This window comes from Epargyreus clarus, unplaced genomic scaffold (genome assembly GCF_041222505.1).
Source record: "Epargyreus clarus isolate Ecla_fem2 unplaced genomic scaffold, WU_Ecla_fem_2.2 ptg000014l, whole genome shotgun sequence".
NCBI classification, from domain to species: domain Eukaryota; kingdom Metazoa; phylum Arthropoda; class Insecta; order Lepidoptera; family Hesperiidae; genus Epargyreus; species Epargyreus clarus.
Window position 1 is genome coordinate 10,583,794 of NW_027332222.1, and position 16,174 is coordinate 10,599,967.

The 16,174-nt window shown below is 34.8% G+C and overlaps 2 protein-coding genes across 2 annotated transcripts in view; both read left to right on the top strand.

Annotated features, from left to right (window-relative positions):
• Window positions 1–16,174, top strand: part of sick (sickie) — a 306,579-nt gene that overhangs the window by 51,716 nt on the left and 238,689 nt on the right. The gene's annotated exons all lie outside the window — the stretch shown is intronic.
• Window positions 13,107–14,014, top strand: LOC140747405 (uncharacterized). Its single transcript, XM_073079839.1, has 2 exons — window positions 13,107–13,622; window positions 13,973–14,014. The coding sequence occupies exons 1-2, from the start codon at window positions 13,125–13,127 to the stop codon at window positions 14,012–14,014; spliced, it is 540 nt and encodes a 179-aa protein (XP_072935940.1). The 5' UTR covers window positions 13,107–13,124.

Sequence of the window (16,174 nt, forward strand, 5' to 3'; positions counted from 1 at the left end):
CTGCGTGACGGATGACAGGGGCGATAATTAGTATGATCGCGCTATTCCGGGCGGCCCTCCACGCCACGGGCTAAAAATGGCCCAATCAGTCAAACGATGCCTCTACGCGCTACGTAGCGTATTGATAATGAACGTCGTAAGCAAAACTTGAAGTTATATTTCACTTTTATACTCGTTTTGTTGTATCTAATGGCTGTAAATAATATTACATATGAAATTAAGATTAAACTAATACTAATTAAATTATGGGTATGCTACATACATGGATATAAAATAATAAATAAATACGTATTGTTAGTCCATTTTATTAGCTCTTAAAAATTTATATGAACATATTATAAATATTCTTATGCAAATTTAATTACTCTGTAATTATAGTATTTTTTCTGTTCTCCTTATAGGTACATTCTACACTAAAATACTTCTCGCGAACATTTCTCATATTGACAGTGATATGGAAAATTCAAAACAAAACTAAGCTCAACAAACCAAAAAAATACAATCTTAAATCGTTCATATGACAGACTGATAATATAGTTTAAATATATAGACGAATTCTCTCACGAATTACTATCTACTGCTTATGTACATATATTATATACGACAATATAAGGAAAATACATTGCAATTTAAATTTAGTTAAGTGAAAACAAATCAATAATAAACCACGTACTCTAAATTACAAATCGGATACGAAATCTCTCTTATTCCTGTATTTTGTATTTCAGGATACAATATTTCACCGTACCTGAGTGGAGCTCGGGAATATTTCAGTAAAGCCGGTTCATGTCTCCCTTTCTTTGCGGGGCTGAAGCTCAAAGGATTGTTTAGTTCAACAAAGTTTACGTGAGCTTTCACTGAGCTTTTGTTTTCCCACAGGTGTTCGTTTCTATGTGCATCGCGGCTATGATTAAAAAGTAACTCGGCACTTGTTTTTTTAGAGTAGAATGTGTAGTTTTGTACGCATGGGTATATCAAACGTATGTTTGATTGTAATGGGAAAAAAATTATTTTTTTGTTTTTAATACAGTAATGCCAGTTAATAATAAACAATCTATAAATTTTTTTGGCTGCTCAAGATCGAAATCTGACAGTTCTGCTATTAAAATTGACAATTTTTGATATTTGATCAAAATTTACTAGATTTATAAATTTTTTGTCAAAAGATTGAAAAGACTGTTTATTAAAATGGTGCGCAAGTAAGTTGGTATTATTAAGGTTTTAAATTCATTTCTCTTTTATTTTTGTTATTAAGATACAATATCAAGTCGATTTCAATAAACTGATAATACTTAAAACATGTAAAAGTGACTGCAACTCGTATTTTACATAATAATATAATAAATAAACCCAAATATCTTACTGTAATCCTCCCCTTCATTTAAAGTCGATTGATATAAATATACACATGAAAAAGATTTTTAAGAGTAATCATAAGTAGATTAAAATAGGGCGATATAAAATGTTATTAATGATCATCATATGACAAGATGAATTTTGCAGTAGACCACTATTCCCCGTATTTATAAATCCAATAATACTTGCTACGAAAAGTTTATTCCCTTTCCGTTTCAAATTCAATTTTAGGGGGAAATAAAATAAATCCTAAATCTACAAGTTCTTACTAAGCACTTGCTTGTAAGGTAAAATAAGTGACGTAAGCATTCTATAAATGTAAGGTATCTAACAGACGAGCGACTCTTTATGTTAACGGTTACCGCTATCGTTAGTGATGGAAGACCGACTACAGTCGCTGACGACCAGTGGTGAAAACGGCTACGGCCATTGACATGAACTGTCGCTCGTGTATAACTCCCCTTATAGTAAAGAATTTAAGACAGTACGCTTGATAAGGAGATTGTATAGATTTTTAGCGTTTAGAATAAAGACTCAATTTTAAAGAAACGTATTATGTAAGTGAACCCTAAGATTTCACATCACGTTCTTCTCAGCTAGCGTAATGCAAAAATCGGTTTTCTTACGAGCAACTTATTTGGCTTACACCTACATCTTACAATCACACAAGATTCTCCCTCAGTGAGGAGTATTTCGCTTACTTAACTAGAAAAGAAAAAGTGTTCTTTATTCAAACTCTTACTTGAGTAACTCAATACACTTTTCAAAGGGACAGTCGCCTCAAATAGATGGCCCGTCGTACTACAGATCCGAATACGTGGATCTTCTGTGAGTTATTCAATTTGTGGGGTTTGTAGATGTAGAGATACTGAATGTGATTTGATCTATGATGTTTCGTAACGAATATAATATGTTTTTGTATATATTTTTTAGCCTTTCTATTCATGAATACTTGTGTGGGTCAAAGTGAATTTGTGCAACATGTTATACATGTTATCATAAAAAAATATAAGATCAATTATAAAGGCAAAATCATTTAAAATATTATGTTTTACTCATATATCAATCCTTAAATGAGTTGAGGAAGAATTTTGATCTTTAAAAATAATTACATCAAATAATTACAATTTTACAAAATGAATGCTTCACTTATAACATCGATAATTTTAAATATTAAAAAAGTCACGTGCGTTGTTTGTAATCCTGGCACTGGGTATAAATGTATTCCAGTTAGAACTAGCATTTTACAAAATATATCTATCTTTTTTTTAAATAAAAATGCTCTAACGTGCGCGTTATCCCGGCACATCCAGCAGTGTTCATAAATGTATGCTATTTATTTATTTTACAGTTATTCGAACACTTTCATTAGATCTGCTACTTTACCGAATAATCCTTGACCAATGACGTCGATTTTCTTTTTTTGAAAATAAAAAAAAAAATCCCGTCACGTGCGTTATCCTGGCACATCCAGGACCGTGCACCGCATCCCCGCGGGACGCGATCACCGAACAGGGCGGCATCGATCCGCCCCGCAGTCGCGTGCCGCGCGCTCCACAGACGCCCGCCCGCGGCAAAGCCTCCACGTTTAGGCGGGAACGTATCCGGTTTGTTTATCAGCCGTATTCGCACTCGTAGCGGCCGGCATTATCAGCGTAGCTTCGATAAGCTAGTTTCGAACGGTTTGTTATTAGCGCCAATTTTGTGTCGCGCCAATTGTTTTTTTTTTGTGTTGTTTTATGAGTTTTTGTAGTAAGCGGTTATCGTGAGTTGTAATACAATTATCTTAGTAATGCGTTTATCTGGTAAGACATAAAATAGTAAATGGACATCAATAAGTGATTTTAACGGGACAATTACTTGAGAAGAGTTGTTACTTATCTCGTAGCAATGAACAATACCTGTGTAACTTATAAAAACGTGTAACAAATTAAAGTGCTCGTATTTCCTTATATTTTATTGAATTGTCGGTGTATTTATACGTAATTTTATTGGCGATGTAACGTTTTACAGTCTTATTTAATTTTATTTATTTATTACTATATCTTACCTACGATATACAAATCTCTTAAATTGTTAATCACACAAACATATTGTCGCTCCTCTATATATCAGTGTAAAATTTTGGGTTCGTAATATAAGCACAACATGACTTATTTGCTGAGGATAAAATAAGCTTACAAATGGCTTACTTAGGTTAGGTGGGTACTCTGTTATGATTGCGTCCGAAGCCGTAATAAAGTATCGTAGAAAGTTTATTCCCACCCTCTCGTAGGTAAGTTTAAAACTCGTTTGTTATAAAATTGGCGAAGTTCATTCAGAAATGACTAATTTGTTGTATAAATTGTGTTTGTTGTGCATGCGAAGGGTGAAAGTTTCAGTGGATAAAGTTTCGTTCAGTTTTGGAGATCCATATTTCAGTTATTGTAAACGTTGTAAAAGTAAATTTGGTGGTGATTCCTACGTAGCATAAACTGAAATAATCTACAAAGACTGAATGTCGTACACTTGTTTATCTAATAGTGAAATATACGATATGCGTAGTATGTAAAGATGATTATGAGAATAATATTATATTTTACATCGTATGTGTGTGTATAAGTGACAGTCGTAATGGTAATGGGCATCACGTTTCATAATTCATTGAGGTCATTATTAAGGTTTGTCTTTGCGTTTTTTTACCGATTAAAATACGCAAAGACAAACCAGATCATATTTTTTTACATTTTGTTTCGTATGTTTTTCTTTTTCTAACAACCGAAGTGTTTCTTTTTTCTTGGAAGAATATTTTTTTTTAATTTGAATTTGAAAAAATGCAAATCTTAAAATTTTCAACAATAAGAATATTCGAATTTGGACCACTGGGCGAACAATACTTAAAATAAAAAAAGCCGATCGTTACAATTAACTCACAAGAGGATTACCAATAACTCGAACGAATGTTTCCGTTCTATTTCCGAACGAAATACAATTTCACAAATTAATGTAAACCGTTCGAATCACCGCACGAGCGAGGAGGTTCCATCAGGAACATGTCAGGAGCGATTAATCCCGTCCCCCATTCCCCACCACGTCAGCGTCTGCGGACATAATCCCCGAAACACGCAACCCGCACCGAATTACGGACAATAATTTTATTTATTAATTTAATTCCGTTTGCTTGGCGTCTGATGTAATGGAATTTAAATCGGGTACACGGTTATTTATGGGTGTTTACTGGTGGTCGGTTTTGAAAGAATATTTTAGTGAGCCTATGATTGTTCTAAGAGGCTATAATTATTATTGAAAATTAAAACTAAAGTTACATTTTACATATAATTTACTTAAAGTTTGTGTACATACCTGCATCTACCTATATCCGTTACAATCCATTACAGTTTTAGAGTATGTTTTGAACAGCATCTAACCTCTACCTTACCTCTACCTTATTATTATGAACATTTCATGTTTTTTTTGTATAAGAGCTCCACTCCACTCACTCCAATAAAATTTTGTAAAAAAATCAGAAATATTGTATAAAACAATGTAAATTAACAACATAAAAACGAGCAACTCATCTTATTCACAACGAAAAACAATTTAAAGCTTCTCAAGAAGTAGAGCATTGCCAAAATTAACTCCCAAATCAATTAACGGGAAGACAAACGAAGGCAGACGTAATTCATTTTAAATTACAGGATGTATACAAAGTTTTCTGGGGAGCGGTAGTCGTTAGAACAAGCCCCGAATAGTCCGGATGCAGCGACGGACAGAAAGGGATACACTAGGGATGGCGATTCTTTCCGAAAAATATCGATTCTTGAATCGAAGTGTAATAAATTGATTCAAAAAAATTGAGGTCAAAAGAATCGATTCTCCAAAAATCGATCTTCGATCTTTGCAACTAAGATGGGCGAAGATAGCTAAAAAAAGGGACCAAACAAGCACTAAAATACGTATTCGTCAGCAAAACATGTCTATAACACATTCAACCAACTTCGAAAACATCGACTTTCGAATTTTTTGGATGAATCTTCGATTCACTGAATCGTTCCATTACTGGAGAATGATTAAAATAATCACATAATATTGGGGCCAAAAAATCGATTATTTGATCAATCGTCTAGATCGCCATCCCTAGTTACCACGATTCATTAAGCCCATAGATATTTGGAATTGAACCGATACCATACTGGCCTTTGTGTAGCACAAGTATAGCTAGTATAGACTTATCTTTGGTCAATTTATCAGGCTAAAATGGACATGCTTCGGAGATTAAATAAGTTTTATTATGTAGCCGCATGGTTGTTGGATTCGTAAGGAATGTAGATTCCATTACATCTAGTTAAAATAATAGTATGGAGAGTATGAAGCGCTTGTAGCCCTGTGGTGAAGTGCAAACGATTCGCCACGTTAGGCAGCACAGTGCTTTCAATTATTTTGCGACGTTGTGTTTTAATTTTAACGCTTTATTTCTTAAAATTGACTTCTGAATATGAGTTACAACATATTGAAAAATTATATTAAACCACTTTGGAGTCATTGTATCAGTTTGCATCAGTGAGAGTAAATAGCGTGGGATACCAAATTTATGATACCTACAAAAAATCTCATGCCATGATTTCCGCATCTTATTCAGCCATGAGAGAAAGTAACGCTACATTATCAATTATTGTTAAACTAAATTTACGTACGTAACCTACAAGATACCAGTATCCTTATACGAGTTACGTAAGAGTAAATCGTAACCCATACGAATATAAATATGGTATTTATATTTAGGACTTTGTAGGCGGTAATACGGAACGCCAAATGAATGATAATAAGGAGGTTATGTAACTTTAAACAAATATCCTTAATCCTGATATTGTGATACTATTCATAGTATTTTGCGTTTAAAATTAGAAATAGGCATTATACATATAAATAATACTATCTGAACAATATTTTATTTTATGCAACATTATAATAATAGTATATTTACTTCCAGCAATGGAATTTTCATAGTTATAGGTTAAACTAACCATGTTATTAGTAGAGAAAGTTTATAATGACATAAGTTCCAATTAACTCCTTAGGGGTAGCCACGTGTTTAACTAAGCCCCGTACTTATTTCAGGTTAATTAAGGAGTATTTATAGATAACTGCCGTGGTCTTTTACTCCTTGCTACTTCTTTTAGGAAGCAGTGATAGCATAGTGGTTAAGAAACTCGGCCTCTAGATCGAGGGGTTCGAGGTTCAAATCCCAGGCACGCACCTCTGATTTTTCAAAAATTATGTGCGTGTTAGAAATTAATAATCACTTGCTTGCTTGTGCACTTGGGCAAAAAATTGTTAAAAAGTAATCACAAAAAGTGGCTTTAGTAATTACACTTTGTTAATATTAGGTAGCAATATTTATGATGATCTTCATCTAGGCCTTATGCCTTTGTCCCTGTAGTTCCGGGACCAGAATAGGGCTACGGCATCCCCTGCCTGTCGCAAGGCGACTAAAAGGGGGCTTCCGGGGTTGCGGGCGGCAAGAGTGGGAGCCCGAGCCCGGCCAGCAACCTCGGGATGGACGGCGGTATGTGCGGTCGCATACCGTCGTGAACAATAGATGGTGTGGTGAGTTTTAAGCTCACCTGGGCGGAGCCCGACGGGGCAACGCGCCAACTGGACTCCGGTTGCGTTCCGTTGGAGATCCCGGAGTCCTCTACGTAGTGCCGAGGACGGCCACCGGGGGGGTTTTAGTGCGGTAAGAATCCCACATAACCCCGTGCCGCTCCCACAGCATAGGGTACCTTTTGAAGGTTTCCCCCTTGTCAACAAAAAAAAATGTGTCAATTAATGTTATCAGTGAATATTTCGTATATACTTGCCAGTACCTACGTGCAAAGGGTCCATATTTTTTATGTATATTGTACAGAACTTTCCAAATTATTCGTCCAATATCCATACGCCAATATTCGTCCAATATTGCACCGATTGTCACATCTGGCCGCTCGGAACTGGCTTTGCATATTTGAATCAAAATGCGACTTTTATTTCTTACTTCCTTTGACAAGTGTGACTGAGGGTTTTGTTTGACACCGTGTAATCTATGGTAATTCTTTTTTTACGTAGTGCCCCCGTTGAAATGAGTTTCTTTGAAGTTTCGGTATTGTATTTCAGCTAAATCTGTCTAGAGTGCTAAGCATAACATATTCTAAGGGTCTCAATAGATACAAGCTGAAAATGAAGCATTATCAGATATCAGACATGTAGAAAGTGTATGCCTTTAAAGTATTAAGAATTCATTTGTGCATTTTTTCAACTTCCACAAAAACAGAAAACTTAGGAAATTAAAATACATATATTTATTTCAGCATAAAGACAATAAACGGTTTTAATTTTTATAAACAGAGCTACTTTAGAAATATCCAATTTTAAGATAAAAGTAAACGAACCAAGAAATTCAATAGTCTATCGTTGCTATAACAGAAACAAGCGGGTTGGTACCTTTATAGAAGTCATTCGATTCTCGCTATTCCCTGTCGAATTTCTTGCTTTTCTTAAGAAACGTCCCCTTCAGAGCCCCTTTGTAAATAGCTCTCTGAACCGACCGCTATTGAAGGGGGAATTATTACATTTCGATGACATGACGAATTGAAGATGACATGTGCGAAGCCTCAGTTTTTACTCCGCTGCTCGAAGGAAAAGTAATATAGGATTTTTAAGCTAATTTAGGTGCCTAATTTTGATCTTTATGATTACTTATTAACTTACTTAACTCACTGTTATAGCATACACATCACTTCGTAAGCGTAAATCACAATTTTTTCTTAGTGTGTTACGATCCTATCTTAAGTAGTTTAGGAGCTAAGATGATTACAATTTGTCAGTAAGTATCATTTCTCAAAAACAAAACATTTTACTTTTCTTCCTTTTGTTGGTCAACCGATCTTTCTTTTTAGACGGTAGTTTTTAATGAGCTTTAATTTTATGAATAATAAAATGGTTATATTTATCATTATGGTTGAATTTCGGCCATTGGGCGAACTAGTATTGCATAAGCCTTTGTAGTCTCCCTTATATGAATAATGCTCGCTTGGTTCCTATCTAAAGGATGCATACATAAGTACATGAACATAACGTATTACGTTTAAGCCCTCAAGGGGATATCGCATGCAGTAACTAGACAGGTGATATATGGCCTTACGACTGAAACTTGTATAATATGTATATTAATAGTATATCAATTGTTAGCTTGAAGGTGATCCTTTGTGGTACGACTACATAGGCATCTCCGCCTTACCTATTCTGCCTCATAATAGCTGTGTGTTGCTGTTATCACGTTATTGTTATTAGGTTTGAAGGTGGTAGAACCCTTTGTGGTTCGACTCCGGCGGCACCACCGCCACACCTATTTCTACCTAATAACAGCAGTGTTAGGCGCTGCTGTGTTCCGGTTTGAAGGGTGTGGTAAGGGAGACATACTTTTCCGAGGCGTTCCAGCTTATTCTTCAGGGGTAGCGGCGCATCTGTGGCCGACCTCAGGTAGGAATATCTAATCCTATCTGGGGTTGATTACAGATGTCCATGGGCGGCAGTAGCTACTTACCATCAGGTGAACTGCATGCTCGTCTGCTACTCTTATAATTTATAAAAAAGGCAAAATGGTTGTGGTAAGGGAGACATGCTTATCCGAGATAATAGCAACGCATCTATGACGTACCTGAAGTAGGGCTCTAATTTTATTTAGGAGTCCATAGGCGGCAGTGGTCACTTACTATCAGATGGACTGCATGCTAATTTAATACGTCTATATTACAAAAGTAAAACCTACAATTTATGTTAAGTCTGCCACACGATATAAAACTCTAGAGTCAATGCATGTGTCAACGTACTGCTAATGAAGGCAAACCTAATCAGAATTTTAATTAGATATCAATGAATATAATTCTCTAATGTCTGGGCACTGGAAGTGAACACCCTGTGGGATTTGAATACGGCTACTGCTTTCGCTTACCATTCATAAAAATCGTGACGTAATAATCCAATCTACGTGTTGAAACTAATCCCTTAGCTATTTTGTCATTATTCTAACTTTAAACATTGTAACTTTAACCCTTCAACTGACTTATTTTACATTCAATCGACTGTGTCCCATTGAGAAACTAATCCGTCTCCGTAAGTTCAATGACCGTGTAGTAGATGTCAATGGAAAAAAAATAGAATAATGGTGGTATGACTACCGCGGGATCAGAAATAGACACGCACCCCATATGTCTCGCGCGAACTTGACAATCTACCCGTATGTTTATTTTTAAAACTTTCTTATTGTATTCGGAAATACACAGGAAACAAGATGAAAGTCTTTGATGCTGCAATAGTGCAGTGCCTTTCCAAACATCCTTTTTGTGTAGTCTGCTCGCGCTCGCATGTACGAGTATTAACTATCCCTAGTTTCGATATTGTAATGGATATATTTTAATATTTTTGGCATTCGAACCATTTTCTCAGAACAATTAACGTTTTTATTTTTTCAGACATCGTTAATTTCTAATATGTACAACATAGACAATTTAGATATTCTATGACTTCAATTTGAATCTGAATTTCCAAATGGTGAAGCCAACGCGGTGGTGACATTCATACTACTGTGCTTACACCCTTACTGTGTTACTTTTACTAAAACTGCACGACTAGGACCATAATATATTGCTTTCACTTAATTTAAATTTCCCACTAAATACAATGTAATTTTGTAAATGCCGACCTACATAATTATAATACTCCCTTACATGCTATAGGTTACGTACTTCCCTAAGTATCTTACAAAGTATCATGCAGGAAATCTTAATTAAGATGAGGCGTGAAACAAAACCGAATTAAGTTTCGCATGTTCCCCGGGGTGGTGTGAGATGGAATAACTGTCATAAGTTAATGCGGTAGGTGGGAACCAACCACGCGTGAGTTATTGCCGCCGCAGTAGGTAAGCACCATAACTTTAATGGGACTTTACATGACGTAATAGGAATGTTACGCCTTTTAACGGTTGAACGGGATTATGAGAGAAATAAAATAAGTGTTTATTATAAAATAGTATACCATGAGTGCCGTTTTATTAGTCAATCGTGTGTTTATCATGTTGAACATATAAACAATGTTACGAATAAACAATGTGGTCTAAATGTGACATCGCTGACGTGACGAAAATGCTATAAAAATTTAGCTTCAGTACATATCCATGATTTAAGATAATTTAAATGTTTGGTTTACATTTCATCAAGATGTTTTTCAGGTTTTTAGCTTGTATATATGTTTTGAGCTATCCAAATAAAATGTATGTAGCTCATGTTACTCATCGAATATCTATATTTGGACTACTGAACAATGTTTCTGAAAGATTCGGTGTATCATTCGTCACATCTATGAATAAACTGTAATTCCTTATTATATCGATACAATAGAGAAAAGGTATCAATATTTCCTTACATCATTCGCATTCGAAAAGATCCCACTACTTTATCTTATAAATAAATATAGTTTAAAAAACTTAAAACACGCTTTAAATCAATTAAGGAGCAGTAAATAGTGTAATTGTGAAAAAAGCGTGGGGTGTTCTATTCATCAGTTTTCGAAAATTGTCATCGGTTTTTGATAATTCTTCAAAATTTTGAATTAATCTGAACGTTCAAAGTAGATAGAAATCAAGTTCAAAGATTCCGTTACATAGTTACATACATACATACAACCCAAGCTAATAAAAGCGTGTTAATTAATGACATGACAATACCTACACGGCGATCGATAAATTACACTGTATAATTTGCATGATAACTTCATAACTTAACGCATGCGTCCCTACGTCCATGCGTGTAATGTATGTGTACACAGTCATTGTCTCAAATCAACACGTGATTAAAATGCAAATAGCGTGGACGTCAGCGCAGGGCAATTGTGTAATTATTGCCAAGTCCGGGATTATCTGCCGTCGACCACGATGGCTCTATCAGTAGGGGATGGAATGTTTTTATGATTAACTCGACTATTGTTTAGTGATAAAGTTTAATGTCCGGTTACACAAAGAGATTTGTAAATGTGAGTGTTACTTTCTGAATTATTTATCGATCATACTTAATATGTATAGTAAGGGCATTTAAAGGACTTAAATTTAATTCGAATTTGAAGACACTTTTACACTATGATAATTATAAAAAAGTGTTTCTGCCTATTTTATGTCTTACGCCCTTTGAGTTTCAAATTATCGAAATACGATCGTTTTCTAAACGAATACGGCTTTTACGGCTTTTTCGATTTAAAAGCAATTCTTCCTATTTAAATTAACTGTAAACCATTTTTTAAATGTTGCGGGACAGTAAACTACTCCTGCATGGTTGTCATAGTGAAAATAAAAGTTGGGAAAGTTGCCATGTTTTGTATGGATTACTCTGTTTAATTAATCTCGTCTGCGATCAATGGATTCGAATTTATCGTCCCCGTCAATTACGGAACTTTTTGTAAATTCGTTTTAAGGCTACTCGTATACATAAAGTAACACATGTACATAAGAAAGTGTATATCAAACTATCACACCGTAGAAATATCTATTAATAATATTAACGAACTCTTTATTTTATATTAATATATTTTACATGAGAAAGTTGTACCTACAATAAATCTTAACTAAGATTAGCGTAACATCATATTGATCTGAACCTCAAAGTTTGTAGTAATACTATTAAGCGCATACGTGTGTACATATGGACAAAACATCTCATTCGACACAAACGTCTGAACCCTGTGTTATACGACTTTCCCGTATTGGAATCGTGAGTCGATTATCTACATCGGCCAGGCGGTCAATCGCCCATAAGCCCGACTGACCCGCGTTATTGTCGCCAAACACAAATAGCAGTTGCACAAGATATAGATCTGTGAGTTGCACATAGATTGGATAATAGTCCGTCGTTGGTTTTAACTGTGAACATATGGAAGTTATAAAATAAAACATACTATAAAAATAAAATAAAAAAATGTCCCAAAGAAGTTTTATAAAAATAAAACTTATGTAACACATAATTTATAAAATAAATTTATGTGTTACTTGCAATAGTTTACATGTACCTACGTTAATCTTTCATCTATTATTAAATTGAATTTACTTAATATTACCAATGTATTTCACGATGTATGTAAGACTAATGTATGTAAAGATTTCAAACAATGTAAATTATTTGTATTTACCTAATTTAAGATTTCTCAAACGTTAGACAATAAGACACTTGTCTTAAAACAATACCTCTTAACTTTCCTGATTACAAAAGACAAGTTTCAGGCTCCATTTTAGTTTACAAGTGAAAACAAATTTGATTAACGAGGAGATTTTTAAAATAGACCTTATTTCAAACATTTAAGAGATAGGGTGTGTGATTTTGTAAATTTGCTAGCAAAAGGTGAGGGTGGCACTGTTTACCCACGCACAGCGATCGATCCAAGGAAAGCCTCCGCGTGAAAATTGCAACCCGTCATAGGGCGTTTCAGCACTCTTAATAGAATTACCAGGTTCGATAAATTGCCAAATAGTACGCGAAAGTACGGAAGTATTAGAAAAAATTATTATTTTTTTTTTTATTACAGCATAACAAACATAATACGTCTATCTATATTTATCTTGCCATATATATTTTACTTTTGATTTCATTATTATTATTAACACGTTTATCGCCAATAAAATTGCGTCTTTGTAACATATACGTCATATACAGGTAAAATAAATAGTGCTTATGAATACAGAAACTAACATTTAGTGTTAATGGACTGTAATGGCAAGAAAATACATGGAGCGAAGATTTTCTAAGTCGCACCGCACAACTATACCAGCCAGTTTTAAAGTGCCTGAACCCTACGAATTCTACAACAAGGCAACACCATTTGTACAACGAACACTATTATTTGTTGCCGACGAAAACTCAGGGCCTAAGCCGAGTGGGAGCAACACTGAGCCGGCGTTCGAACCTCAAGATGCTCAGGTTGAAGAAGCAGTCGCGTCTGCATCTAAAGCGAGCGAGGAACAAGAAAAATCACCGAAAAAGAACTCATTTTTCTTTTCCCCCTCGAAAAGTTGTAAGATTCACGGACGGAGCTTTTTCCGGCTTCAGACGAGCCCCAAGAAGTCGAAAACTGAACAGAACGAGGCCGTAGGGAGCCGGCCGGCGACCGCCGCGCCGGGGGGCGGGGGACTTATTAGTTATGCCCCTGGTTGGTCCCTCAAGGGCGAGCACCTGATGAAGTGGCAAGAATCCGGAAAAACTACTATCGAGGTAAGTTGAAGTAGTTGTTAGAACTGTCCACTATAATCGCACAAATTATTGAATTTGTACTATAACTACAAAATCAAAGAAATTTAACGCCAAACATTTCACTAATACTTAATTTCTCTCGTCACGAAACATTTATCTAATAAATCTACAAATTATAGACAATAATTGTCATATCAAAACAGAAAAATACGTTCAAAAGATTAATTCGAACTTTCCAAGTGTCGAGCTTACAAATGTATTAGAACAGAAAGTAAAGGAGAAATTGTGCATGCAAATTCGCGTCGGCAACAGGGGTGAAAGTGGGTTGTTTTTCACAAGAAATGAAAATTTCAATTTAAACGTGTCCCCAGGTGACTCCGGGCAAGCAAAACTGTGTACACTCTTGGAATTAAATTTTAACTAAAATGCTTTTTATAAAAACGCTCTCCGTAGCGACATGGTTTTTAAGATAATTACGGTACTCAGTGGCCGGATATTTTGCTAGAATTGAAAGTGGTCGCGTACAATGATTTTTTATGTATGTATGTACCATTGTTTTAAATGCTACTGTAATATAATAAGCTATGTTAATAAATGTTAAACTTTACTATACATAAGCAATATAATACAACATTAATAATACATTACTATTAGAATACATTCTAAAGTAGTAAGAAATTAAGAAATTATTTCTCTGACTGTAAGTACCTACTGCATAATAATTGTTGCATACAAGTATAAGACATTGAATGTAACTTAAAGGAATTCGCAGCGCAAGTACATAATACATCCATATATGATAAAAAAGCAATATCAAAATTCCAGTTATCCAGTTCAAATATCAATATTCGTTAGATGATTGTACAAGTAACATAATTGTTATACAAACTTCATTAGCGAGTTTGTAGTCATGAATCAAATTGACAAATTATCTCTATTGACTTCCAATATTTCCAATAGCAGAAGCAATGGCGCGTGAATCGCAAATATTCCACGCATTTCCGATTGGGCGGTTTCACGTCGCGGTTAACGAATGATTTAAATATGTGACAGTTTACAGGCTAAAATTGTAGCCGATGTGTGATTGCGCGTGTGGTTTGTGCTGTACGCTTTGATTTTCGGCGATAACGTGTAACAGTTTAGATTGAGCAAACGATGATAGAGTAATGTTAATGAATTTATCAAATTTGTGCCTTTCATGAAATTTGACAATTTCTCGCAAGCGTAAATTGTCGATCTTTGTTATGTATTGGATAGATTGATTATAATTAGTAACGGGGCTAAGATAGAGTACGGAGAAAAAAGTCGTTAATTTAATTTTAATACCTCATATGCCTAATATACAAGTATCATCATATCAATGTTTTGATATATATGAGGTATTAAATGGTCTCTGTGACCATTTAATAAACGTTAAACTATAAAACGATGCAGATGTAACATGATAATACTATTAAAAGAAATATTTACACTGAGTATAAAGTTGAAAAATGAATCGTTACAAAGTTTACATACACATAATACTATTAAAAGAAATAATATTAAATTTGAATATAGCACAACATGATAGGATAATACCCCAATGTGGAATTTTGGACACAATAATATTCCCCGCATTAGCCGGCTTGCCACCCTCGCATTTTCTTTCCCGTCTTGCTTTTCGACGCGGAAAAACGGTGCGAGATTGAGAATGTAGATAGCCTTTTATGTGGATGTAATGGAGAATCTAATTTTCCGTCTGTTTTTATATATCCTTCTATGGTATTCAGTTGCTTGCATGGGTCGAACTAAATTGCAGCAGTAAGCCTAGTATTTTGGTCATTGAATTTATAGAAACTTATTAACTCATTTTATTAAATGTTATTTTGTCGTGTTGAGCGTAATTTTAGAAGTGAACTATCCGTTACTAACTGTCCTATTACGTCAAGTATTATGAACAAGCATTATTCTATTGTGACTATTTCTTTGCGATTAAAATAAAATGTATTCTTGCGCTTTTACACGCATATTTGTGAGTAATTTCTGTATAAGATTCCTTATTACATTTACCAGTATCTATTTCCAGTATTACATTTCTTTCTACTATATTACTAGTTACCTACAATAGGGATAAACTCTATGAATCTCTATTTTCCTATACAGTCTGAAGCTCAAGCTACATCTAATAAAATATTTGTTAATACCCTTCATTGGATGTAGGGGATCTATTGATAACAAGTGAAATAACGTCGTTACATAGCTGTAATTTACGTTAAAAATGTACATCAACCCTCAAAGGTTCATTAGAGCCGCCCTGAAGGTTGACGTCCCCTGGCGCTTTGAATATGTATGAGAAATTGAACCCGTGTGTGTGACGCCTGCCACGCATCGGCGGTATTGTTTGCGGACAGAGATTTTGCTTTGAACGCCACTGTTGAGCAAATCTTATTGATGTTCGTGGGCCATGAGCGGTATGTATGCAAATGTGTTTTACTATCCGCAAGTAAAGGAGGTTCTGAATTAAGTCCCAATTTAAAGACTTAAATTTCACCACAATTCTCATTTTCACAATTTCCATTTCATTTTGGCACTCA